Raw genomic sequence first — 27158 nt, 5'->3', positions numbered from 1 at the left:
GTAAGAGTGTATTAAATTACTGAACATTTTACACGGCCCCTGAAGTATTTCAGCTTTGAAGAGTGAATGTGTCAGAGCAGAGAGTGAAAGACAAGGAAAGAAATGAGAGCAAAAGTGAAGCACAAAGGGATACAGAAACCAGTGACACTTGGCTGGGCCTGACTTAGCATGGATTAGTGTTGAATGGAACACACCCAGTTGACTGGACTGGTGAACTGCAGAAGGTAAATAACCTTCTTGCCGGGTGAAAAGTTTAGGGTAGGCTCAGGGAGAAGAAATAAAGAGCTTTTCTGCAAGCCTTCCCCCACTACTCCAAATGGGACAGTGTCCCTGCTTGCCTTCAGTGCACCTGTTCCTGGTGTGGATGGTTGGTTCAGTGTGCTCCTGACAGAACCCAGGCACTGATTTATGCCCTCCTTTGCTTACTCCTCTCCAGGATCCAGGCCAAGGAAGCAGGGCCATGTCTGGGATCTATAGAAAGATATGACCGGGCAGGGAGAATAAATATAGTCCCTGATTTCATCTTCTGTGCTCACAAGCCAGCTTGTGGAACGGGGCAGGCTTGCTGTGGAGCTGGCCCTGCCTCTGAAGGGATGGTTATTTATCCGACTTGCACAGAGCTCTGTGAACCAAGGGGTGAGGTGTTACATAGAGCTCTATATGCCCCTTTCCCCTGACAAAACTGGGACCATTTCACTGTTTCTCACTGAGGAGTGGCTCGTGTGGTTATGGACAAGATGTTCCAGGTTTTAGAATTTCTTCTATGTGCAATTTATATGCTTCTCATCTTTTGTGAGGCAACCTGTTGTCAGTTCAAAGTTGGCAGCTTTTAGCTGAAGTGTACCGAGGCAATATGAAGAATTTGTGCTGTTTTGCTGTACAGAAAGTTTGTGTTTCAGCCTCTCCACAGGCCTCATGCTCATGTTTCCGTGCCTCTTCAAAGCTGGCTTCTTTACAGCTCTTTAGACAACATTCTGCTGATTGTGAGTGAACACCATTCCCTCTTCACTCCAAAGTCAGCCAAGCTCTTCTCTGTACACTGATAATCTGTGTCCTGATTCCTCTGCTGCCTTTCCTTTTGTTATCTTTTTCCATTCCAGACATGTTCCATTTCTGCGTGGAGGCAGCATCCTGATTGAGTAAGCTCATGGCACAGCCTGCTCTGGGTGCAAGCCCTGTCTGGCCTTTCCAGCAGGCTTTGCTGACACCTGCTTAAGGCACATGCAGCTGTCTCCTGTGACATGGAATGCTGTCCTTTCTCCTAATCTTTGTGTTGACATTAGAAACATTGAGTTTGGGGCACTTCCTGTTCTGATGACTTCTGGTACCACTAAGGTCTTGCAGAATAATTTTATGAGTCCTGCCTGCTAGAGCACCATGGGGGTACAGTATTACGAAACTGTCATTTATGTTTTTCACCTATGATTTTCCATGGGAGAAATCATACCTGTAGCATTTGTACTAAATAAACTGTCACCGAATTAGGTGTTGAGTGTCTCCTGGCATTTTCAGTACTGATGTAGAGAAAGGAGAGGGAAAAAGCTTAATACCTTTGTGAGATTTTCATGGAGATGCTAAACAGAGCAGGGCTCCCAACATTACTGAGAGCAGAGAAATAAAAAATAGTAACTTGCAAAGTGATACCTTTTTTAGATATTACAAGAGAGACAATAAGATCTTGGAAAAAACTCATGATTACCTTAGCTGTCCAGTGTTCCCTTCCACTGCAGGAACACCTGGCTTGGAGCACCTTTTTGCAAGAGGGGCTAGAATTGGTGGCAGTTTGTTGGATGGCTGTTCTGAAGGAGTCAGTAGCTTAGCAGCTGCTTTTTAAACAGCTCAGCCATTTCTGTGCTGAGCAGGGAGGGGCAGACAGCTGGGGGCAGTCATCCATCTCCCAGGCTGGTGCCATCTGTTTGTGAGCTGCTGATAGGAAATACTTAAATATGTCCAAAGCTTAGAGGCTGAGTGATAGAAGCAGGACAGTCAACCATGTTAGTAGTTAAAACTTGGAGCAGACCACAAAGTCTTGAAGAAAAGCAGTCTTGCTTTTACAACATGACTTAAAATGGGATGAAAGGTCAGTCTGATGCTAAAAGCTGCCAGGTCACAGGTGGTCCCTCCCACCCCTATTCTGAAATGATTAGATAAATTTGCAGGATAATGCCTTTATCTCAAAGGGATAAGTTATCATTTAATGTTCTCCCCAACCTCAAAGACTCACTAAAAGTAGAGCTGAAAAGCAAACGCATAAATCCAAAGAAGCATAAAACATACACTGCCTGTCCTGGATCATAAACACTTTCTTCAGGGGAGGGAGGAGCATGGTTGTTATTTAAAATATGGAAACCTACAAGGTGAGAGTCTTCAAATGCTTTCCTCTGTATTATAGTTTAGCATCTTACCTGGTGATGTTTCAGTCAAATCTATTGAAACGTGCTGAGAATGTGCTCAGTTGACACTGAACTGAATGTTCCAGGTAATTGCAAAATTTCTATTTCAGCTGTGATATGCCTCAGAGTGATCCTTCTGAAGCTCCTATCCCTTCCATTATTATGACCTAGTGAACTCCAGAACAGCCCTTTATCCCATGATTTTGGAAGAAAAAAGGAATCTTGTATTTTAAACACTAGAAGACAGATAAAACTTGGATTAGTGGACAATTGGTCAGGATGCAGACTTTGCCCTCCCCTGTGGTGGTAGGTGTGATGTTTTTTGAGTTGCTTAATAATGAGGTTTTATTTCACTCAGTCATCTTTCAGCTTTACTTTTACGTGGCTCTTGTTCTTTGTTGTCAACTAGACAAGCCAGACTTCTGGAGACATTAGCAGTGGGTTAAACTTCTGCTGGAGCTTGTCATGCTTTTCCTTCCATCTCCTTTGGTAAGCCAAGTTTATGGTTCTTTGTGTTAAGCTGTATGTCAATTTAACTGGTGTTTTCTCCATGCAAGCATAAAAAGAAATATTTTTGCATTAATTCCAAGCATTTCCTAAATATTGAGAAATTTACCACTTTTGAAATGCCAACCCACCAGGAATCTTCTTGCAATTAATAGTAGTGGCTGTGGCATCTTTCCTTGACAACATGCTTAGTACTGTACATAAATATAGTAATAGTCTTATTGTGTACTACATGTTACCAAAATTATTGTGACTTCTTTTGTGAGGGCTTCATTCTGTTGGTTTAATAAAGGGCACAATTTTTTCCTGTCCCTTTTGATTTTTTTTAGCAGCTTTGTAGTCCCATATTTATCTGTCAGGCTTAAAAACCAAGTGAGCTGTGTAGTACTGCATTTTCCCCATTGTATATGTCTGCTTCCACAGAGTTTTTATCACATTTAAGTGACTTCATGGGCAACATTGCATTACCCTTATGGCTCTTCCTCTGACTTTTTAATTTTAAAATTTCAAATTTTTTGTAATTCTCTGAGAGTTGATTTGTAGTGGTATATTGTCAGAAAGGCACTTGTTTTTTTTTTCTTTTTTTCCTTTTTTTTTTTTTTTGCATTGCAGATGATACATCCAGTTTAACTGATTTCTAACTTAGTAGGCCAGATTTATGTTTTGTAGGTGTATCCACTCACCCGCCTTTTAACTGAGATACTATCTATATTTCACTTTTCAGCCTTTTCCCTCGTTGCATGTTATTGTTCTCCTCCTGCTCGTCTTCTGGATAACTTTACACATTTCCATTGATTTTCTGAAAAGTTTAGTTTTAAAAAGCCTTAGTGTTCTTTTATATTTTAAAACCCACTTCCTTCTTTCACAATTGGGTTCAATACTATCAGTTGCTAATTTGCTCTTACTTGTATTAATTAACTAAATTATTAATTATTGCTCTTACTCTTATTAATGAACCAGTTATTGTCCTTACTCTTATTAATGAACCAAATATTCATTAATACTTAAAAAATTCAGATTGAATTAAAAATCTGGGAACAAAAACCAGGCATGGAAAATGCAAGTTAATAGTGCCGAGTGACTGGGGTTTCTTCTCTCTTTAAAACCAGTGCATGTAAAGCTATCTTCTGGACAGGTTTCTGTAAACACGTTACCAGAAAGATCTCAAAAACATGGAATGAGTTCTGAGAAGAGCAAGCATACCAGACTTAACATTGAGCTCTGGGGGTTGAAGGGACTGATTTAGGAGGAAAGATTAAAGTAGCTAAATATACATAGCTTGGCTAAGTGATGACTGAAAGGTGGAGGGTGGGGGGACACATAATAACAGTCTAAAAATATTTGAAGGGTGTTAACATTTAGGAGGGAGAGGGATTTTATGTGGAACATGTGAGCATGACTAGGATTAATGGGGGAGAAAGAATATAGGATGGATATCAGCAAAGGCTTCAGGACAGCATGGTGCTCAGTGCTGAGGAATCTCTCCTCTGAAAGGCTACAATGGAAGTGCTGCTGTTGGAAGCTTTTAAAATTGTGTCAGACAAAACTATAAGGATTGTATTTGTAGAACTAGTCCCAGAGAATGGTGTGTGTGCATGTGTATCTGTGTTTTAGTGAATGAGAGGAGGATTCCAGATGGGAAGTGCTATGGTTTTACACAGGAAACAAGAGAACAGTGGGCATTACGTAAATTTACGCTGTAAATGTCTGCATTTTTTTGTAAATTGTTAGTATTGTGATTCATGCTACCTGTGGTTTTGTGACATGAGCATGTTTATTTAAGTGATTGAGGAACCCTTCCTTAGGTCTGAAACAAAAAGAGCAGACTTCTAGGTAAATTCCAGGAGTGCTTTCTCATTTTGTCTTCTGTCAATTAGCCAAATATTGAGTAGAGAAGGATGACAGCATTTCTCAAGAAAGGGTGTGCATATACATAGAGGGAGCTGATTATGTCAGTATGCAGATTGTGTGGACACCTGGCCTAGGAGAAAGGGAACTCCTGTTCCTTCTTCAGTGCAAGTATGAAAAACCTATCAGGTGAACTTCCTTTTAAAGTCTCTTTCAGAGGCATTCCTTAAGCAAAACCAGTGTGAGACAACGCTAACTTTCCATTTTCTAGTACCCAAAGTGAAGCTGCTTGTTCAGAAAAAGCCAGTTTTACAGCCAAAAGAACAAGCAGTATTCTCATTCATGTAGGATCCAGATAATGAGCACAGGAGAACTAGAGCTGTCTATTGGTCTAAACAGTTGCTCATAAGCTAATCCATAACAAACCCTGTATTGTCTGTGTGTGGTGAAGATCTGGGCAGCAAAACTGGGAAGGCTGTGTGCAGTTTGTACCCAGACAGATGGTCTTGTAAATCTGTTGGTCAGTGGCAGAGCTGACTGAAACCTCTGGGGCCTGGGTACACCTGCTGCTGAAGGGTGCATAGCCAGCAGCTGTTGCTCATTGCTGTCACCTTGAACTTGTGACCCGTCTTCTGGGTACTCCTTCACGTTCTCAGTCTCACTCCATGCACATAAACAGCCAGAGTATTGCTCTGTCTCTGGCTTCTTGAACAGGAAATTACACTTCTCATGTAAAATGCCTTTAGAATCACTCCTCTTTCCTCTTGGGTTTGATTTGTACAATGGTTGCAAATGCTTTTCCATGAGTCTGTGGGCAGGAGTGCAAGGAGCATACCAATGCTTGCTGAGGTAACCCAACAGCAGTGCCCACGCTGTTGACTGCAAGTGCTGCAGACACAGGCTGGTTTCTAAGCATGGCAGTGTTGCAGGGAAGCACACAGCATGTGTGGCACTCAATTCATCTTTGCTTTCAACTCTGACTGGGGATTAGGAGCGTTCCTGCATATAAACACGGCATCATCGGCTTTGGTTGTAGAATGATAGAAAATGGTGCTGGGAAAGACCTTCAAAAATAATTTCATCTGCTCCTGGGCCCAGAGGCAATGCCAGCTGTACTTGTGATGTACATTTTTAGTCTGATCCTTTATAGCTAAAGTTGTGGGAAAGTGATTTGAGAAATCTAGATATGTAAGTTTTCATACAGAAGGTAGCTGAAGCACCTAGATTTGTGTAAATTCCCTTCTGGATCCGTGTGCAGTTTCAGGTATCTCTTCAGCTTAAATAGTTTTGTCATTCTCATGTTTCTGCTCTCCTGCCTGAATCATTGTTGCTCAGTTGTCTATCACTTACACTGTGAAACTCAGTCAGGAAGCAGGTACTTAAAGAATCTCGACCAGAATTGTGCTAATGTTAGAAGAAAGAGAGCAGCGTGGGAAGGAACAGGGAATATCACAAGCCACTGTAAGGAATTTTCATGATCTTGGCAGAATTCACCTATTACCCAGACCAGTCCCTGGGTGACTATGCAATTATTTAATCTGTGGTTCTGCTAGGTTTTTCTGTTCACATTCTCTTTTCACCTGTTACAGAGTATGACATCTTTAACAACTAGTCTTGATAAGTTTGGGATGGTGTAGAGCTGTTGTGTTGAGACCAAGAGTATATTTCCTTCAGAAATGGTGAGATGACCTTACAGTTCACAGCAGAAGAGGGAGTTGCCACTCTTGTTTCCTTGCTCCCCCGCTCTGCTTCCAGTTTTGTGCTCCTGTTCTTTAGGCAAACTTCAGTTTCTAATAGACTCCTTGTGGATACATGTTAGATTGCTAAACTGATAGCAACCTAGGTTGGCAAAATGAGCTGGACAGATTTCTGCCAGATTAGAGTTGAACTGACCCAGGGAACAGTCTGGTGAGAGGGATGGAAGGGGAAAGGCAATCATATTTTTCAGGAGTGTCCAGGCATTTGTTTATGCTGATTCTATAACTTAATGGGTTAAAGTGATCACAAGCAGTGGATGCACTGTAAATCATGATGCTGTAAACTGAAGTTGAGTGGTGGCAGCCATTCAATTAAAGAAAATCAGTATTCATTTATTCATATAATGCAAGAACAGTCTCTGGGTTCTTTTGCTCTCCTTGAGGCTGCAGTGTAATTCTCAGTCTTGGTGTGAGTCTTAGGTGCTAAGTGAAGTAGTCATGACTCCTCACAGGACTGAGCCAGACCAGAGCAGCTGCCCTGAGAACTGCATGCTCTGTGCTGGTTTTGCAGCAAGTGGCTGCACAGATCCCACAGACCCCTTTTGGCTCTAATTTCTGTTGCAGTTGAAGCTGAGTGCTTGGTCAGTGTTAAAAACAGTCAGCCTGTCATCGGGGAGCATGCACAAGATGAGCACTTGGGGCACAAATCTGCCAGAAACTCTGTACTCTTGGTGCTGACCAAAAAATCAGTAGAAAGGCTAAGTTTTTGCTATCCCTTAAGACAACATCACTGAGAATTGCTTTCAGATGCCCCACAATTATTAGAAGATACCGAAATGAGCAGACATGTATTGATCTAAGGAAGAATTTAGCAGATGTCCAGGTCTGTAACGTAGAACTTGGACTGATGGTAACTGGAAAATGCTGTTGCAGTTAAACATGGGTTTCAGTGCTGCCCTCAATAGTCAAGTTTCTCTGAACCCGGGCCTTGGTGAGTAAAGTGTCTTAGTGCCTCAATAAGGTCATTCTCAGGTGTCCCAAGAGACTGAAATCTGTTGGTTTGACATGTCTTTCCATGTAGGATTGTTGTTGGCTCTTTCAGGTGTTACCTGATACACTGCCTGGCATATGAAGGACTCATGTTACTATATGCAGCTGCTTTGGTATAATTGTGGGATTTCCCAGCCAAACTGTCTAACCGCTTTCTGGTCCCAGCTCTGCTCCTTTTTCAGCCCTTAACGAGTTTATGAAAGAGTACTTATTGGATGGATTAATTTACATTTCTGTGGCCTGAGGCGATAATGTGGGAAAACACAGCTGATGAGGACATTCAATTTATGCACTGAAAAGCACGATTAAAGACTGAGGTGTGGTGAAGAGCTGCATAGCCTGGAGCTTCCCATTAGGCTGATGGGGAGGGACTCCTGCCTGCATACCGTGTTGTACCTCAGAAAATGCTCACCTTTACAAGGAATAACTCCACATGCGCTCGGGGCAGTAATTAGAAGGCAGTTTAACGCTGTTTAGCCTTTAGACAAATGATGCAAGCTCAGGAAGTGCCTTGCCCATTTTCTTACCAGGCTGTTTGTGTGTGAGGGTTAGGTGGAGTACAGTTCCTGACTACAGTTTCTCTGCTGGCAAAACTGGTTTAAGAAGTCCTGCACTGATTCTTCCTCTGTTCTCTTTGCTGTGCCACTGCTGTGGTTAATGTGACCACAAAATGAACTAGTTCACTAATCCATTTAAAAATAGGCTGATGGGGGGGAGGGGGGAACCAAATCAAAACCAACAAAATCCATATGAGGATGTGGAGGTGGTTTTTTTTTTTTTTTTTTTTGTTATTGGTAATTAGAGTGGTGCATGTCAGTCTTTCCTCCCCTTTTCCCATCAATTTAACTGGTACAGCTGCACACGGGAGTTGATGTAATGTTGCAGGGGGAGGAATGACAAGCTAAGGACAGGGAAACCTCTTCACGTTGTTCTAACTACACCCATGGTGATGGACTTTACCTTTATCTCCAGTACTTGTTTGGAACCAGTAGGAGGCTTCCCCAAAACTGGGTCTGTAACTATTATCACCCAGCCATATACCTTGTGTGAAGCATCATAAGCCGACCATCGAGAAACAGCAGTTTCTAAATAGTGGTAGCATTGTTTGTGTTTCTGGCTGTGAATTTAGGCTGTGCTGTGGCAAAGGAGAGGAGTAAACACCTTTCCAGCAGAAGACCTATTATATAAGAGAGGGTTTCAGTGTTTAGACCAGTTAGTAAATGAGACAACTGAGTTTTATGACCTTGGACACATGAATCACCCGACTGCCATGTCAGGGATTTGACTGGTACATTCTGCCCAGCAAATAAAGCTTTGAATTTGTCATTTCAGAAGAGGAAGGAGTTCAGAACTTGCACAGTCAAATGATGAAAACTGGTATTTTGAGAAAGATCTCACTGTGATGGTGTTAATCACTTCAACGTCATGTTTTCAGCCTTTGGCTGTTTTGATGTTTTTCAGAAATAGTAGCCTGTCCTTTGATTCTTTATCTCAAAACCCCCTTACTGTAGGGAGTGCATGAGCTCAGAGAATCTGTGTGGAAGGTTCATCCTGAGAAAATTCAAGCAGGGAATAAATGATCAGAGTGAGGAAATTTTCTTCTTCCAGCTGGATATAAAACTCACTGGTGTGAGTAACTCTGCTATGGAAACTCAAACCTGACTATTGAGCACTGAAGTTCTGCTCTGGTGGGGTCAAAGATGTCTTCATGGGATGGGTCAGTGCCATAAAATGCAATATGGTTTTCCATGGTCATGGGAAATGATCACTGTGTGATGGTCATAGTGGTGTATTAAGTTCCAATATTGTCTCCTGAGTAGAGGAACCAAACAAAAACTTCTCACCATGGCTCTGGTGAAAACAACATTGTGATGAAAAGGAAGTCTTAATAAAGGTAGCATTAAAACTAGATTATATTAGTAAAAGTTGGATGTCTGTGCATCTTGGTAACCATCTAAAAGACAAAAATGTGGTTTCTGACACATGTAGCCCCATTTCTGGAACAGCTGATGTCCAGGAAGACATTTAGCATAGCTGGGAGGAGGAAGCAGGAATGGAATGAGAGACGGGAAGCAAGGCTGTGCAGGGAGCTGTGGATGGGGCAGACCCCAGTGGCAGTTAATCCTGTGTGGTTATGCAACCACACTGCTTTTGTCTAAAAAGTGTCTGTCTGGTAAAACTTGGTTGGCAGTCAGTTTTGCTTTGTATGCACAGAGAAACACTGACATTTGGCGGACAGATGAGATGTCCTTACCTTCACTCTTTAGTCTAGATTTATTTGTCTGACGCACACAGTTCATTGTGTTTATGCTGATTGTAACCAACAGTTAATTAAATAAATTCAAGGAGATAGTCATGTCCCAGGAGATATCAGTAAGTGACATAAAGAGATTGAAATGAGAGTTGAGATGGCTTTCTTGACCTTGCTTTGATAAACCTTTCACTGGATACAGCTGGATAGTGCTTCTCTTACAGAACTACTTACAGGTAGTTGTAAGTGCAGAAAGATACTGAGTCTGCTAAGAAACAGACACTTCCATGCCATTTCCCACTGGAAGGATTTTGATAACTGAATTCTTTGATTTTAATTTCTTTGGCAACAGGTGTGTGAGGAATAGTAAGTCCTAAAGAGATACTGCTTACGAGAGGCAGAAAAATTAATATACCTTTACTAACAGAAAGTCAGCTTGCAGCTTTCTATGGAAAATGCTTTCATTGGTGATGGGAATTCCCTTTGATTTTCCCTCCCTCTTCCTTACAGGAAGACACTTCTGCAGTTATATTCAAAGGTGCACAGGTGTAGAATGAAGAATCCAAAAGCCTCCTTATTCACTTCTCTTAGCTATTCCTTTCTGCATAACTATTGAATGCAAAATTTTGCAATTTAGTGTAAGATGGAATGGGAGCCAAATTGCTGCCCTTGGAAATGTATCTGTTAAGAACGAAAGGTAAAGAACACAGGCAGTATCTCTTGACTGCTTTTTTTTTGGTGCCATGCTTCCCAGGAGAAGGCTCCGTGGAGGAGAGAGGTGCTGTGCCACGGTTGGAATGTTGGCTGGAGCTCCGTGAAACCCAATGCGTGGTTTCGACAGAGGAGTCACAACTGTTGGCAGGTTCTGGTGACCACGGCAGACCTCAGTGGGAGTTATTCTAAGAACACAACATAGGATCAGATTACTGAGGGACACTTTACAGGCTCTAAAAAATGAACCATCTGACAGTTTATGACAGCTCTGCCTGTTCCAGCCAAGTGGGGAGTGTTGGTGTTTGCTGACCCTGCAGCCAGGGTTGTGAAAGAAGGTGCCTTCCAGAGCCTGTGAGCCTACAGACTTCCAGCCACATAACACCTGCTCCCATCTAACTACTGATAAGAAATACAAAAGACATTTAGGACTTGCTTCTCTTGTAGTTTTGATTCATGATAATTTAATATTGCCTTGTTGCACTTTACTGGGCTTGGGCAATTTACATAGTTCTATATTTAGTAGTCTCTGTCATGAATGTCTTTGTAGAGTGGTCTGTTTGTTGGTGGTTTTTTTTTTTTTTTTTTTTTTTTTTGTGCGACCAGTATCTTTATTAGCTTAAATTAACCTGCCATTTTTCTGTTTTAACCTGACTGTGAGAGGACATACTTCTGGAATATGAAGACTGTATGAGAGATATTAGCAAGTGGGAAGTGAATTCTAAAAATGGAAATTTTTGTGATCCCCAATTAAATGCTCTCATGTAGAGAACATAGAGTTTCTTCCTAGAGAATTTCTGTACTGGTGTCCAATAGATGCAATTTGTACGACAATTTCTCCTCCCACTAGTCTTTTTTGGTGAAGTGCGTGGCCTGAGAGAACTTAGCAATTTTTGCTGCTGCTGTTGTCAAAGACAAACAGTTAAATGCACACTTATGGAAATACCTCCCAGTTTCCTAGGCCTGACTACAGTTATTGTCTCTCCTCCCTGTTTCCTACTCTGTTTCCCTTCTTTTGTTCTCTCTAACACTCAGTCCCTCTTAATTCGTTTGATCAGGTGTTGGGTGACGCAGAAGATTGGCATCACTGTGTAAAAGTCTCTTTTTGCCAGTTCCTGCTTTTTTTTGATTTTGTTTTGTTTTGTTTCCCCTCTGGTGCTCCTTGTTTCTAGCTGTTTCTCGTCTCTGCATGTGTTTTCACTGGGCTGCAGTCCTTTCAGGGTTGTCTCTGCTCTGGCATGGGTGCTCAAAGTGTTCTTCTGTCATGGAGCAACTTTTTCCAAGATGACTTTTCCAGCCACATCCCCAGGAATGTCCCCTGTCACATGTCACCTTTTCTCAATATTCATCTTTTTACTTATTTTGTATTTCTCCTGTGCATTCTCATGTCTCTTTTTGTGGTTCCTCTTGTGTCCCCTCATGTGTTTCCTGTCCCTACTGGCTCTTGCCCCTTCCAAAATACATTCGAGCAAAGGTATCTTATGCTCTTCTGGTTGAGGATTTGATGGATTGATTGTTTTTTCATCCAGTTTGGTGGTGGCTGGAATTGACTGTGACTGGCACAGAGCTGTTCATGGCATCCTATCATACCGATTACCCCTGCAGCGCCTTACTGCTACAGCAGAATAATGTTCTGTCAGACTGTTCAGCCTCCATAATTTCTTTATTTGATGCACTATACACATGAATTTGCTCCATAAAATTTATTGTATCTGGTTGAGAATCCATTGAAATTAGTTTTGCAAGGATGATCCATAATTGAGCCAGGGTTTGGAGAGTTCACGTGTTCAAATTTTCAGTATAGCCTGATATGTGCCCTTTAGAAGTTTGCCTGAAATTCTCCACATCTGCCTCTTCTCAAGGCTAGTTTTCCCTCTCTTTTCCATTAACTCATTCACCTTGGCTCTCAAAGGGTCCTCTTGTTAAAACAAAAATTTTCCTTCTTCTTACTTTATAGATAATAGGGTTTGAGTGCCTTGTTTTGTTCAGCACATTTCCCATTTCTGATGTGTGTCAAACAGTCCTTCTGAAATTTCTTATATGTCAGCATCTGTCTGAGAAGAATCACTTCAGTTGTTTCTTACCTTTCAGCTTGTATCCATGTCTAAACAGATGGAAGCTTTGAGAAGCCATAAATGTTATTGTTGGCAGTAGAGGAAGGTGGTGTGGATGTGTGTTGCTATAATTGGTCTTGGCTTTGTGAGAATGGTTTATGTGGGTTGGAAGAGCAGCCAGGTGAAAGGTGGCAGAACAGCATCTGCTCCCACCAAACTCTCCTAGGCAGTCACTGTGCTCAGGCTGAAACTGTGGGAACTGAAGAGGTCAGTGCTTACATGGCAGGGTATTGTGTTTCTGGCAGAGACACAGCTCTTAATTTGTGTTTACAGGAGCTGGAGCTGCTTTCTCAGCTACAGACCTGTTTCTTCTCCCAGGGGAATAAGAGGTGCTGCTACAATGACACCATTAGGGAAAGATTAAGATCTTTGTATGTAAAACGCTTTCCCATTGCTATGTGTGCATTGGTTGTGTTTCATGAACCTGGCCTAACTGCAGCCATGGACATTTGCATTGTTCTGTTTCAGAAACAGGTGGAATTAAGGGATTTGCCAGTCCTTCCCTAACTTCTCCCTGGTTGAGAGGTTAATCTCAGCAGTCTTTTCTTGCATTCACTTTATTTCAGGGTTGAGTGAAATAAGAGTTTAAAATAGAAAAAAGTTACTACTTTTTCATTGAATATTTAACTACTGGAATAGTTAATACTGATTTCACTGCTTGCCTTTTCATGTCTGTTGTGTCCTAATATACAAGTTCTTTGCCCACAAACTTTCCACAGACAATTCTGGGGTTTTATAATTTTGTTATAAAAAAATGTCCCAAGAGCTGTGGCTTTGTTTCCTGGTTCATTCCTGCTTCATTCTGCAAACACTTGCAGCCATATCAAGATTTCTCACAGCCTCACAGCTCCTACTCCCAACTTTTTATTGCAGTGCTGTCTTGATACTACTGTGGTCACCACAAATGTATTATTTTTGCAGAACCTGTTCTTTCTTTGTTGTGTTTTCTGCTTTGAACCATCTTTGAGTTCAGACATGTAATTTTTGCCTTTCTGTTTCTGCTCTTAATTCCTCCATCTCCACAAAGACAATAAAATCTGTGTGACTGCTTAGATGTGTTATGTTGGGAGCCAGTGTAATAAAGCTGGATAGTCTGCCTGCAGGAGCCTGAAAGCACATGTAGCTGTTTCCATGTGCTTCCCCATTGTTGTTTATTTTCTTGGACTCAGTTACACAAAATGACAGGCTCCTTTTGGTTAGAAGGGATCTCAGACTGCCTAGTCTGGCCCTGCTGCTCAAGCACTGTCCAGTAGGTTGTTGCTATCCTGCAAGGATGGAAACTACGGTCTCTCTGGGTAGCCTGTGCAAATGTTTAACCACCCTTAGAGTAAAAAAGGTTGGGGTTTTTAAAATTATTTTTTTAAATTGTTTTTAGACAGAATTTGATGTGTTAATTTGTGTCAGTTGTTTCTCATTCTGTCACTGGGCGCTGTTGAAAGGAGGGTAGCTCCCTTTTTCCCTTCATTGCCTCCCATTAGGTATTTATTTATTAGTATCGATTAAAAACTGCCCCTGAGTCCTCTCTAGACTGAACAGACCCAGCTCTCTCAGCCTCTCTTCATAGGACAGATGCTCCAGTCTCTTAATAATTTTTGCTGACTTCTTGCTGGACTTGCTCCAGTGTGATCACACCTTTCTCATGCTGAGGAGGCCTGAACTGGACTCAGTACTCCACATGTTGCCTCAGCTGTGCTGAGTGGAGCTGAAGGATCACTTCCCTTGACCTGTTGGCAATTGGGATTTGCCATAAGGGTGCATTGCTGCCTCACTGTCAGCTCATTGTCACTTAGGACCCCATCCTTTCATTCAGCCAATTTTTACCAAGCCACCTTGTCCAACTATCTAGCCCAAACTTTGTCAGTTTGTCTATGAGGATGTTATAGGAGACTGCTCCTAAAACTCAGACTTCTACCTTGTGCACTACTAAGTTCCGTTCTAAGAAAGAAAATATTGTGACAGAATCATCCTGCTCTGTAGATACACAATGGAATTAACTATCTTTTTTGCTGGGGTCATTGCTTTCTAAACTTGTATTGCATTATTTCTCTGTTCCAGGCCGAAATGAGTTGATTGCCCGCTATATTAAGCTGAGAACAGGGAAAACACGCACAAGGAAACAGGTAAGTGTGCAGTTTTCCCTGGAAGAATTAGCTTCTTTGGACCTCTAGAGATTATGAGCGCTAATGAGAACAAATTTCTTGCTGTTCACTTTTTGGTAGTTTGCTGGAAGGAGGTCGTTGTGCTGAGCTGGTTAATAAGAATGGCAGGAAGAGTCAGCTTGGGCATTTTACAGGAGATTTATAATGCTCATGTCTGCCAATCATGTAGTGACAAATTTTTGTGCTGTTAAATATTGTTATTTTATTTGCTTGGCCTACTAATGAGTGTTTCAGGGAGCACCACTGGTTCTCTGCATGAACATTCCTTGTTCAGCCCAAGCAGATAAGGCAGCAGTGATGATTTTGAAAGTACCTGGCACACAAGATGAAAAAGGAATCTTTATAATTTGGGCATGAATATCCACACTATGCTGGACAAAGCACTGAGCAGCCTTGACCTGCCTTAGATAGCCCATCTTTGCAGGCTCTCTACCCTGTTTCATGGCACTGGAGTTATGTTCAGGAAAGCAGCTTATTGTTACCCCCAATCCCTCCTACCCCCAACCCTAAATAACTGCCTAATTCTACAAGAGGCTACCAAGTATTCCTCTGGAATGAACCTGGAATTTTGTCTTTCAATGCAGGTATCTAGTCACATCCAGGTCCTGGCAAGGCGGAAGGCTAGAGAGATCCAAGCCAAGCTCAAGGTATGATGGATATCGCTTAGTATATCACACAAGCGCCCCCCCCCAAGTCAGCTATTTCCTCTTTGAATAGCCTTTAAAAAGCCTAAGATCAGTCACTGAACTGTAGTAAGCTGGAGAGGAAAAGGCTCTTCCCAGGAAATGTTGTGTAAACATTCATTATTGTTGAAGCTCTGTGACGTCTGTAGCAATTCTATTTAAAGAATAAAGAAACAATAACTTTTTAAATTTCATGTGTCTTATTTCTACCTCTGGTCTATGCTGTTGTCATTCAAATCTGAAAGACCCTTAGACGTAGGAGTGTGCAGAGAGTGTTTACCTGAGCAGGTATTGTTTATGGTTACAAATGCTGACCAGTAAGCAGTTGCTGGTGTGGTGGTGGCCTTGGGAAAAGGTGGCCTTAGAGTTATCAGAGCACCAGCTCCACCTCTACTAGAGGTGGTGATGTGGAGTTGTCCACTGAGAGGAAGCAATAAAGCCAGCTGGCATCTTTTCAGGTAAAATGGTGCCAGCTGAATAGACTTTGCTCCTTGATTAATTAATTCAGGCCTGATTTGAAGAGGCCAGAGCTAACGAAAAAGAGAAAATGGTTGAATATTTGCTTGAGAAAAGCTGTGTTTTCCTTTCCATAGGAAGAGCTCCAAGATCACCCTAATGAACCTCTTGACATTTATTTCCACTCGGATTTGATGTGGGGAAATGGTTTATGTGCTCAGACTGAATTGCCAGAAATGTTGAGAAGGTCAAGTTTGTATGTGACAATTGCAGAAGAGGGTGTCTGTCCCCTGTTAAAATGTGAGCTATCCAGAAAGGGCTTGCTGAGCAGGATGTGAGGTCTGACCCTTGTTATGTTTCACTGAGACAGCCAGAGAAGGAAGGTGAATGCTGACCTTTCTGTTTGGTATGGCCCTAAGTAATCTGGAAGGAAGAGAGTTTGCTTTCCTGGTCTTCCATGCTTCAGGTGACAATAGCCATGACAGCCCAGCCCTGACTGCTGAGGGGTGGTTGTTAGTATGTGCTTTCTCTTGGCTGCCTGGGCAGCTCCTCGCTGGGCACCAGGGCAGATGGACTGTCCTGCGTGTGAGCTCTTGGCACTGAGCTGCGCAGTGCTGATGTGCGTGCAGCTCTATTGCAAGCAGTGATTGTCTCTAAGCCATAACTGCACCCCCCCACATCCCAGCCCCATTTTAGAAAGCTGTGCTGTGTCTTTTATTAGCCTATTGTGTTACCAGCTGCTCTGATAAAGAGAAGGAGGCACAAATTACAGCTATCTAATTCAGTGTACCCAGGTGAAGCTGCCTCAGCTTGAAACCTGTGGTGCTGTTAAGTGATCAGTTCAGGTGGAGGCCTGCTGGAGAGGCATGTTAGAGCGAGCAGGAAACAACAACTGCCCAGGGTGTTAAAAGCCTCACTGCTGCTTACATCTGTAACCTTGATTCTGTTCCTTGTGTGTCACAGCTCTGGGGTTGGACATGATTGAAAAGCCAGTCAGCCGAGCCTGTTTCCAGTTAGCTCACAGGAGCTGGCCAGTTTTGTTCTCAGGGAACGAAGGTGTCTCGGGGAGCTCCATGGAGCCATTGGCTGCTGTCCTTTTATACCACCCAGGCCCTGCTGTGAGCTCTGCCCAGCTGCCTGCAGAGAACCCTTCCCCAGGACCAGGCTGCTCCTTTCCGCCTGCAGTGGCAGGTCGGGAGCACTGATTCAACTCATTTACTTCTCTGCTTTTGCTGGCTATTTCCATAGAGCAAGGAAATGAAATCACAGAAGCTGCTGCCCTTCCTCCAAGGTCCTGCTGACAACTGTGTGCTCTTTTATCACTGCTTATTTTCTATAGCAAGTGCACGTTTTTGTGTTTATACCCTAGCGATCAGAGCAGCTACATGATGACTTTTCAGAGTAGTGACCACAATATTTCCACCTCCTCACAAACTGGACATTTTTTAAATGTCCACTGTGTCTGTAAAAGATACAGCTGGGAAATAGGGTAAAACATGAAGAAAACTCTCTCCCCAAAAGTCACTAGTTTTTCTATGCCATGGGTGGCTAATAGATATCATCTGCACTAAGGAAAAAAGTGGGAAATCCTGGTGATAATATCATAAATCCTGGTGGCATTATCATAATCAGCATCATAATCGCCATCATCATTATTGTGTGTTTTAGAATAATAAAATACAAACATTGCAAATGTTTGGTCCAAGTTTCTGTCATTTCTTTTTTCCATTTCTTTTCCTTCTTTTTCCTTTTTATGCTGCAAAACACTTAAAATGAGTATAGAACTGAAACAGAAAGATGTCTTTTCTTAAAACATGCTCCTTCCAGCAGTCTGTCAAGCATTTAAACAAAACGAAACGACAGCAAAGGTTAATAGGTAACATACTTTCCTTCCCTAATTATTTTACATTTTCTTTTAACTTTTAATGCCTCCACAAGTAAATGCATCTTCCCGATAAACTGAGGTAGACAAATACAATTTTTCCAGTGAGAAAATAAGGGAAGGAAAAAAATCCTTTAATGCAATGGCACATGGGAAATAGCCCTTATATATATATTAAGAAAAAAACCAGAAAATAATAATTTCCCTTTAAAAATGTAGGTAATCCTTCAGTTATTCCCTAAGGCAGAATTTAAACTGGATTCTGAAAACATTTCCCATAGCTTTGGAGAAAATTAGGAACTTTCTCAGCATTTAAAATGTTTTCCTTCCATTCACTTGAATGGTACTAACAGTAGTCAGAAATGCTCTAAAAAAGAAGAGGTGTAAGTTTTGCCCATTTCTAGTGATCATTCCACTTGAACATTAACATTTATTATTGAGATTCTTTTTGGATGCCTCCTCCACATGTGGTTTTTTTGTTTTTTTTTTTTGGTGAGACACATTAGAATATTTGGGCTTTGAACTTTAGAAAACCTTAGATAAGTTGGAGGGGTTAAAAAGAATGGAGGCCCCAGGGTGAGAATTTACTGCAGTTCAGTGAATGCAGGTGGGAAGTGAGAATTCCTGAAGAAGACAGCAAGGGCTGTTGTACCTGTTTCTGCAGTTTCTTCAAGCCATGAATTATGAGTTTTCTGTGGTAATTATAATGACACAGATAAATGTGGAATGTTTGAAATATGAAGATTAATTGTAGGGGATGTAGGAAGAAAGGCAGAATATGGGGAAGTGTTTCTGTTTGCCTATTTATTCCTTAAAAGAAGAAATTAAGAATGCTGTTTGTTTTATACATAACTCAGACCCACTAATTGTGGCACTGTCATTGCCTGTAAGAATGTGTGTAAATCTACAGTCCTGTTAAAATGCCAAAAGGAATGTCCCTCCATATGTGCCCTGGAGATTATGCAGGTTTCAAGTTTCCCTAAAGATGGGGATAAAATGATAAATTCTACCTAAGACTAATGCAGTCCCAAATTGAGGTAGTCATTTTTGCAGTAATTATGATGGTCTCTTTTTGTGACCTTTTCCTAAGAGAGTTTTTTTTATAATCAAGAATCCCATTGAATATTCTTATCAATTATTAAAACACAAGAGTCAGCTAGGGGTGTACTTTCTACAACAAAACTTTTCAGCTGTGTGGTTGAAAGCCCTCAGACAGAAAAGACAAATGCTTATCAGTCTTTAAACCAGCATTTCGGAAAGCATGATTGTTCACATCTGAAGCTATAGTAAGGCTTACAGCTTTAAGGAGTTCTTAGGACAGTTATTGGTGAATTTGCTGCCCAGAATTTCAGAGATGCTTGTTCCTGACAGAGAAGCTGATGAGAATTCTGGATATAGACCATTAGAGCTGGCAACTAGTTAATCATTATAATAATCCTGTCTTTTCTATTCTTGCTCATAGGATCAGGCAGCTAAAGATAAAGCCATGCAGAGTATGGCTACAATGTCATCTGCCCAGATTATCTCTGCAACTGCCTTCCATAGTAAAATGGCCTTGCCTGGTCTCCCACGACCAGCCTACCCTGCTGTTTCTGGGGTGAGTGGATCAGTGTCATGGTGGAGTTTTGAGAAGACACTTGACTTTTGAAAGGATGTTGGGACCTGCTCAGGAAAATCCTGAGAACTGAGACAGAAAATGGGCCAAAAGGTGTTGTCTCTGTAGAATAAATCTGTCATGTGGCTTCAACAGTTTTGACCAATTCTTTGCTCACACTGATGTGAAACAATAGTTTTACTTTGTATATTTTTTTAATGATACAAGGGAAAGAACAATCAGTTCCTTTGGATTTACATATCACTTTCTTAGTCCAGCATCTTTTTGGAATAAATCTTTTTGGGCCATCCTGGCTGTTTTTCAAGTTGATATTTCCCAGTCTTTTTCTCAGCACTTAAATCAGATGGCTCTTACATAAATTCCTTAATAGAGAAAGGTCTGTCAGCATGTCCATGCCTATGAGTAGGGCCTAGTGAGCATTTGGTGAGTATTGATTTCTGCCAAAATAACTCTGTGAAACTTTCCTTGGGAAAATGGTCCTTCCAAGAGAGTAAGCATCACAGAAGCTATGGAGACAGAGGCACAAGGTGCATGCATAATATTTAACATTAAAGGTCACTTTTGGGTCAGTGTTTTGCATATCAGTGGTGTTTAGAATGAAAAAAAAAATAGACCAGTCAGCATCTCCACAAGAATGAAACGAGGAATGTAAAAAGAAGAGAGAACTCATTCATATATTTTAAGATCTGTGAGTTTGCAGTTTGTTTACCCAGAAAAGAGCAAGCCTTTTCATCTCTGTCCTAAGAGTGGTGACTTCTGCCTATGTGTTGTTCTCTTGCAGTTTTGGCAAGGATCATTGCCAGGCCAAGCTGGATCTTCCCAGGAGTAAGTATTCTTTCATGTGAGCATCCAAAGCAGGTGCTTCTGCTGCTTTCTCTGCTGCCTGAGGAACACCATTAGCTATCACAAGACCTGTGAAATGCTAAGGCCTTCATTTTTTTTACAGTAGTGTTAAAATGGAGCTGAGCTCTCCTGAAAGCTGTGTTTACTTGTGGGTGTTGAATGTCTCTGAATTTGGGCCTGAACGTCTGAGAGGCATCCAGACCTATATCCACTTGCATAGATAAAAAACTACTTGTAGTTGAAAGGAAAGGACAAACAAATAGGCACTGGTGTATTAAGAGGCTGATAGGGATCTCAGAAAAACAAATCTGGAGGGAGGGCCTGCTGAACACCTGCAGGGAAATCTTATTGCTTTCTGAGTGTTTGCCCATGACCCTTGTCTTGCCCAGACAGAAAGATAATTTCCAAAAGACACTTAGGCCACTTTCTCTCTGAGGAGAAATACTTGATCTAATCTGTGCAAACAGTCAGTGAGGAATATTTTTTTGTTTGGTTGTGTTTTTATTAACCACCTCTCTGTCTACTTCTGTAGCGTGAAACCTTTTTCTCAACAACCTTATGCTGTACAGCCTCCACTTCCAATACCAGGTAGGTAAGGAAATGTACTTCCTTCCTTTCAAATTGTATTCCAACTTCGAAACCAGCCAGCACTCTAAAAATCTTGAAAGTTAATTCAAAAAAAACCAAAACCTATTGAAACATTTCAAAGAGCCAAAACCAATTTTTATATAATTTCCTCTTATTACCTGTTCTCATCCTTTTACTGAGAGAGTTGAAGCTTGTAAATTTTGTTTTCTTCCTGTTTTATATTGGTTGTGTTGGTCTTGGCTCAGCAGAGGATAAAAGTTTACATGTCTACTGGTCTTTCACCATGCTTCATGCTATAGAACACTGTTCTTTGTCATAACATGATTGTGTTCCTAATTTCTCATTAAGTGGAATAACAGATGTCTTTTCCTTCTCAAGCTTCCCCATTTTGAGAGATTAATGGTGATACATCATTCTGATACTAAACAGTTTATTTCACTGCTCCTTTAGGCTCTTAAAATTGCTGAACATGTTTTCTCTGGTGTCAGACCTGGGTAGTTTGTCTTTTACATCATAACCCCTGGTAGTGCTGTCCTAGCAGAGGGTGACTGGCAAGCCAGTTAGAGCACAGGTAGACTGAGGACCTTGTGAATGATATTTTTGTGATGGTGATTGAAGCCATAAGAAAATTGTGAGTCAGCTTTGACAGTAGGTGCTCTACTGGACAGCCATTGCCATTTTTTTCTAAATTATTTTAATATAAATCCTGTGTGCTTAGGGTTTGAATCTCCTACTGGCCTCTCACCTTCCCCATCAGCACCAGCTTGGCAAGGACGAAGGGTTGCTAGCTCCAAACTTTGGATGTTAGAGTTCTCTGCATTCTTGGAACAACAGCAAGACCAAGACACAGTAAGAAACACACATTGCTTCCACCCCTCATTAATTTTGCATCTTTGGACAGCTCCTGTTCATCATGGATGTGTTGTACTACTCTATGTGTATGGAAATACTTAATTTGTTGCTCTTCAGAGAATAGAAAGGCATCTTTGGGAAACACCAGATAATATCCTCTTAGAGGATAAGTAGTGATAGAATCAGGTCTGTGCAATGTGCTTCTGGCTTCCCTGTCTAGGGTCACAGGCATTCATTCACCAGAGCCCAAGGCACTGAGGTCATAAGCCCTTGCCAGGCTATTCTGGCTGTCCTGTCCAGCCTTGTAATATAGACTCCAGTATAGAATCCAAAATCAGAAGTTCCTAGGATCACAGAAAGCCATGTGTTTCTCTGGTGTGCTGAGAACTTAAAATTGGTGGCAACTGTGATGAATTTGCATTAATCACTGTTTCCACAGTGAAATGGAAGTACTAAGATTTGCTTCTCTCACTAAACCTTTTGATTCTCTGTCTTGAGATGTGCTCTGGTGATGGACTGAGATAGGAAAGTTCAGAAAAGATAGTATTATTTGCCTGGGATTTATCTGCTGTAGGATTTCAGGCTTTTCATAGGACATGAGCATTGATATTTGACTGAGTGACCTGTCACAGGTAACACTCTGTGTCTCAGGCTTTTGCAGACTATATGGCAGCGCAAGGCAATGATTTAGCAGTGAAAATAGGAAGAAAAAATCCAAAACCAGTGTTTCAGAGAAGGAAGAAGCATGAATGTATTGATAGGAAGGAAAGAACAGCATGAGCTGGTGTTAGCAGAGATATTTCTATTGATTTCTTCTGCTCTTTTAGCAAACTCTATCAAATCTTCATTGACTTCCAGCAGTCTTCTGTGAAGGACAATGGATGTTCAGTATGTACTGATGGTACTGAACAATTCTCTAATTCCATGTTTTTCCTCTTTTTGCAGTATAACAAACACCTGTTTGTGCACATTGGGCAGTCAAGCCCCAGCTACAATGACCCCTACCTCGAGGCAGTGGATATCCGGCAGATCTATGACAAGTTCCCTGAGAAGAAAGGGGGCCTGAAGGAGCTCTTTGAAAGGGGGCCAGCTAATGCCTTCTTCCTTGTCAAATTCTGGGTAAGGGAAGGGCCCTTTGTAGGGTACCCATTTGCTATGAAGTTTGTCACTTTTAAAGCTGTGTCCTCCCTGGCTGTTAGAAAACTGCTGTCTCACAACAAATTTTTCCCTGTGTAGGCAACTTAATACAGCAACAACTGTCATTTTTATTGACCTCATAAGATCTTCCCTTAACCCCACAAGGCACACTTTTTGGCCTGCAGCAAGATGTATCTTTCACCTTGCCCATCCGTAGAGTTGTTCTTGACTACTGTCTGCAGATTTGCTAATGGTGACTTGGACCCTCTAGAATTTTTATTCATGTATGAGTAAAGAATTCAGAGGAAATTATTCTCTGCATAATCTTATGCATTCACTTCTCTCAGTGTTGTGTAACTCCTCTGCCAGAAGGAATACTTTTCCATCTCTTCTCCTGTCCCTGTAGCTGCATTTTGTGTTATCCAAGTACTAATAATTTACAGATGCATACTTACTGCTGGCAAAGCAAAAGATAAGAGAAAAATATAATGAAATTGGATTATGCTGATAATATATTACTGAAATAACTTCTGGTAAATTGGTAGAAATCAGTCTGGCAAAAGCTTACTCACTCAATTTGGATTTTTGTGATTTAACTGAAATTTTCAAAACCTGTGCCATTGTGCTTCAAGGTACAAACAAAATAGCTTTGGTGATCGATATTATCATAAGAATTATGAAATTAAAAATAATAGTAGCTCAGGGCAGTTGTACAGTAGACGGCTGAGGGAATGTGTAATGGGATTTGGAGCCTTTCAGGAGTTTACCACATCATTCAACCTGAAGTCAGAGTGAGATGATGAAAAATGAGCTTTTATATTTCATTCCCTTCATACAAAGTGCCACTAAAAAGCCTCCTGACTGTTGCTTTCAGAAAGAAGAGTTAAGTGCCTTGAGATGCAACTTCCCAGCTGTCCCAAGCCTAGCCTTTCCAGAAATGAGTTGGAGAATGCTGGCTGGGAGTCTTCTTCTCAAGTGCCTGTGCCTAGAGTGTTGGTTGCTGATAATTTTTGGGGACATACAATTCTATTACCTGCAGTCTCTGTGCTGCTGAGCTGGGCCCTTCATGGGATTAGCTCCTGGCAAAGTACAACAAAGCCTGCCTGGGGTGCTCAAAACAAAAGGTGGAAGATCAGCTCTGTTCTGGCTGGGAGAGAAAACAGCACCTTGCTGAGAAGTTTATCCTTTGACAGGGTATTTTGAAAGGTATTGATTGCCTTTTGTTCTTTTTTTTTCAAGAACCAAAAGGAAGGGCTTAGAGGGAGGTGTTACACAGAGAGAATGAATCACTTTGAACTCCTTGACTTTTAGAGAGAGAAATAATGAAATTTTGATCTGGTGCAACTGTGATTTTATCTATCAAAATTGACAGTGTGCTATTCTGCTTTTGTGATTCAGTTTGGGGATTGTGATAACTTGGTTTTTAATATCAGAAGTATAAATGTGCCCTACGCACCATGTCAGACTAACCTCTGTCAGGGTTTTGGAAGATTTAGATGGTGGCATGTCATCAAGTTGGGTTTCTTCCGCTCCCATGTGAGGTGTTCAGAGGGTATCAGCTCACTGCAATTTGGCTTGATTAAAGAGATGTGACACAGGATTCGAAACAGCTTTACTCCAATGTGTGCACAATGCTGTGGGGCTCTACAACTCTGTACTTAAAAGGACAGAAATATTTCTGGGCTTGGTTTAATACTTGGGCTGTCTGATACTTTTTTTGGTACCCTTGCATCGTTGAATCCCATCTGGAGTTAGCATCAGGTTTTATTGGTGGCAACATTACAGCTTGTCATGTAGAAACAGGCGAAGTTTAGAAGTCAAGTCATTAGTTAAATAGAAGCTTGTAAGACTTTTAAGAAGCAAATAAATAAACACCTTGCACAAATAAGGCAATTTGATTAAAAAAAAAAAGGAAGGAAATTAGATTTCAGCAGAAATTTTTATATCCCTCTACATTTTGATACTTTTGTAACAGTATGTGCTAGGGTGCTTTTTTATTATGCTTCCTGATACCTCTGGACAACTGTACAAATATACTGTTGATGTTCAAAGATGTATTGGATAAAGCAATTACTACACCGTTGAATTTACAGCATCATTTTAGCATAAAATGGTAAGTAGAATTAAATACTTGAAGGATGCTTTGAGACATGGTGATTGATTTTTCAGAGGTTCTGAGTTGCAGTTGTGGTTGCAGGTGACAAAGACTTTAAACAAAGCAAGGAATGAGTAAGTTGGGGTTGTGTATCTGCAGTTTTAGGCTTGAAGAACCTGAGGCATCAACCTGCCATTGCTACAGTAAACATTGAATATACCAGATGATCTGTTGTGTACCAGAGACCTAATTTTAAACAAGCATCCTTAGTGGTAGCACTGAGGATCTAGTATGACTAAGAAAGAGATGTTCACATTCGTTCAAAGGTGCTTTAAACTATCTATACAATAGCTAAGAGTTAAAAGTTGATGAGTTTGAAATGTAGGCAGTGTTGCAGTGTTTGCAATTCTTCCTTGATTTTGGCATCAAAAATTTGGTACAATGAACTGATTTTTGGACTTGGACTGGCAAGTCGTGTATGACATCTGTGTGACATTTCTCTGTGCTCCAAATGCATTCTAGCACACGACAATGAATGTGTGGCATCAGCCTCTCAACACATGGGCAGTGGCAGCCCTGCTCTTTTCCTGGCTAATATTATCTCTGCCACCTGTTCCTTGCTTCTCCCCATGAACTCCTCCTCCATGGATTGTTATTAATAGTTTGGGGAAGAGGCGTTCTCAGGGCTTTGCACGTTAGTAGAATGGTGCACTTGCATCTTGGAACTTTCAGAAGTTGTGAGACTGCATGGAAGAAGGAAGATGACAAACCAGGAATTCAGGACAGGTAGTACTTTGCACAGAGCACCCATCTTCAGAGACATGAATCATGGGAATTTCTTGTCCTGCCTGTGAAGAATGTATGTAGTAATTTCTTCTTGGTGATAGGCAAGCAATCTTCTGAGCATCTGAGCGCTTCTTTCAGCTAAATGGAATATACTTTTGTGGGAAGGTGCTGAAGGGGTGGGCTGGAAACTGCTGTCTTGCACCTGGCTTCTCTCCTGTCATAAGCAAATCCAGTCAAAACAGCAGCAGTGTAAATTGCCCTCAGCACCCTGCCTTGCCCACTGGATGCTTTCAATCATGGAACTGCCTGGAGAGCAAGAAATGGCAATTTGGTCTCCATGTTCATTCTGTTCTGGTACTCCTCAGACAGCAAACAAGACAGCAGCTAGAAACATAGAATTTTATGATTTTTACACACATTAATTCCATTTGCCATCACCAGCACCACCTCCAGTTGCTGCCTTATGTAAGGGGAATCTGCCAATGGCAATTCTTCTACCAAAGTTGTCCCCCACAGTGTTCCAACAGTGTAGAAATTATTAGCAGCAAAAGGCAGATTGAAAGATTGAATTGCTGAGGAATTTTCAGAGTCTTTTCCAGAGATGGAGGGGAGAGAGGAGCATATCAACTTGTGGAGGGCTACTATGCTCTTCCCAGAATAAATCCCTTCTCTTCCATCTGGAAGTCTTTTCTTTTTTTCTGCTTACTTCTCTGGAAAGGAGGAAATTGCAGATGTTTTCCCCCCCAAGCAGGCAGATTCACTCTTGTATGCAGTATGTGAATATCTGGGATGTGCTATATCGCAGATATCTTCAGTGACTCTAGTTTCAGCATGTTTGGAATTCATCAGGTAAGCTATGGATAAGTGTGTCATCTGTGTTGAGCTTGCACAGCAAGTTGAACACATCCCAGACACATCAGATTTCTGCTATGCCAGAGTATGCACAGGTTTTTACATTTGGAACTTGTGGGACAGAAAACAAGAACCCTGATTTTGTCAGATAAAGTAGTATGGTCCAGCTGGTGGCTCATAACTCAGATTTAGCTTGTAATATGCCTTGTTTATTTGATCTTCTACCTTTGCCTGTAAGAGAGACTGAGAACAGCTGTTTGAATGCTGGACACCACCCAACAGCCTGAATGCTATTGCTGCCCCTGCAGTCCCACCCTGTTCTAGCCAGTGGCAAGTAGGAGCTTGGGGGGGCCAAGCAGCTCACCCCCCAGGGGGCTCTTAGTGAGACTTTCCTAAATCCTGCCTGTGTCTCCTTTGGCTGCCTAGGCTGGGGTAAGAATATATTTAAGACCATCTAATTTGTTGTTGGACATACTAGGGCATTTGCCAGAGAGGAGTTGAGACACCTGGGTTCTAGTCACATCCAGTTACATTTTAAAAAATTCTATGCATTCCCAGACTATAAAGTGAAGATTAGCTCTCCTGCTTGATGGAATTCTGGGAAGATGAATTTCCTTTGAATCATAGTCACTATTATTC

At 41.4% G+C, this 27158-nt stretch overlaps 1 protein-coding gene across 3 annotated transcripts in view; it reads left to right on the top strand.

The window, feature by feature from the left end:
- Window positions 1-27158, top strand: part of TEAD4 (TEA domain transcription factor 4) — a 50988-nt gene that overhangs the window by 16084 nt on the left and 7746 nt on the right. For all 3 annotated transcript variants that reach the window (XM_039699629.1, XM_039699628.1, XM_039699627.1), the window contains 7 exons: window positions 14627-14691; window positions 15315-15377; window positions 19214-19348; window positions 20148-20191; window positions 20742-20797; window positions 21516-21646; window positions 22595-22768. In XM_039699629.1, coding sequence (XP_039555563.1) covers window positions 14627-14691; window positions 15315-15377; window positions 19214-19348; window positions 20148-20191; window positions 20742-20797; window positions 21516-21646; window positions 22595-22768 — 668 coding nt within the window. The remainder of the gene's footprint in view (window positions 1-14626; window positions 14692-15314; window positions 15378-19213; window positions 19349-20147; window positions 20192-20741; window positions 20798-21515; window positions 21647-22594; window positions 22769-27158) is intronic.

The sequence above is a fragment of the Passer montanus genome, unplaced genomic scaffold (genome assembly GCF_014805655.1).
Source record: "Passer montanus isolate IOZ18808 unplaced genomic scaffold, ASM1480565v1 scaffold137, whole genome shotgun sequence".
Taxonomy (NCBI): Eukaryota; Metazoa; Chordata; class Aves; order Passeriformes; family Passeridae; genus Passer; species Passer montanus.
Note: the sequence above shows the minus strand (reverse complement) of the source record. Positions and strands in the feature narration are given on the sequence as shown.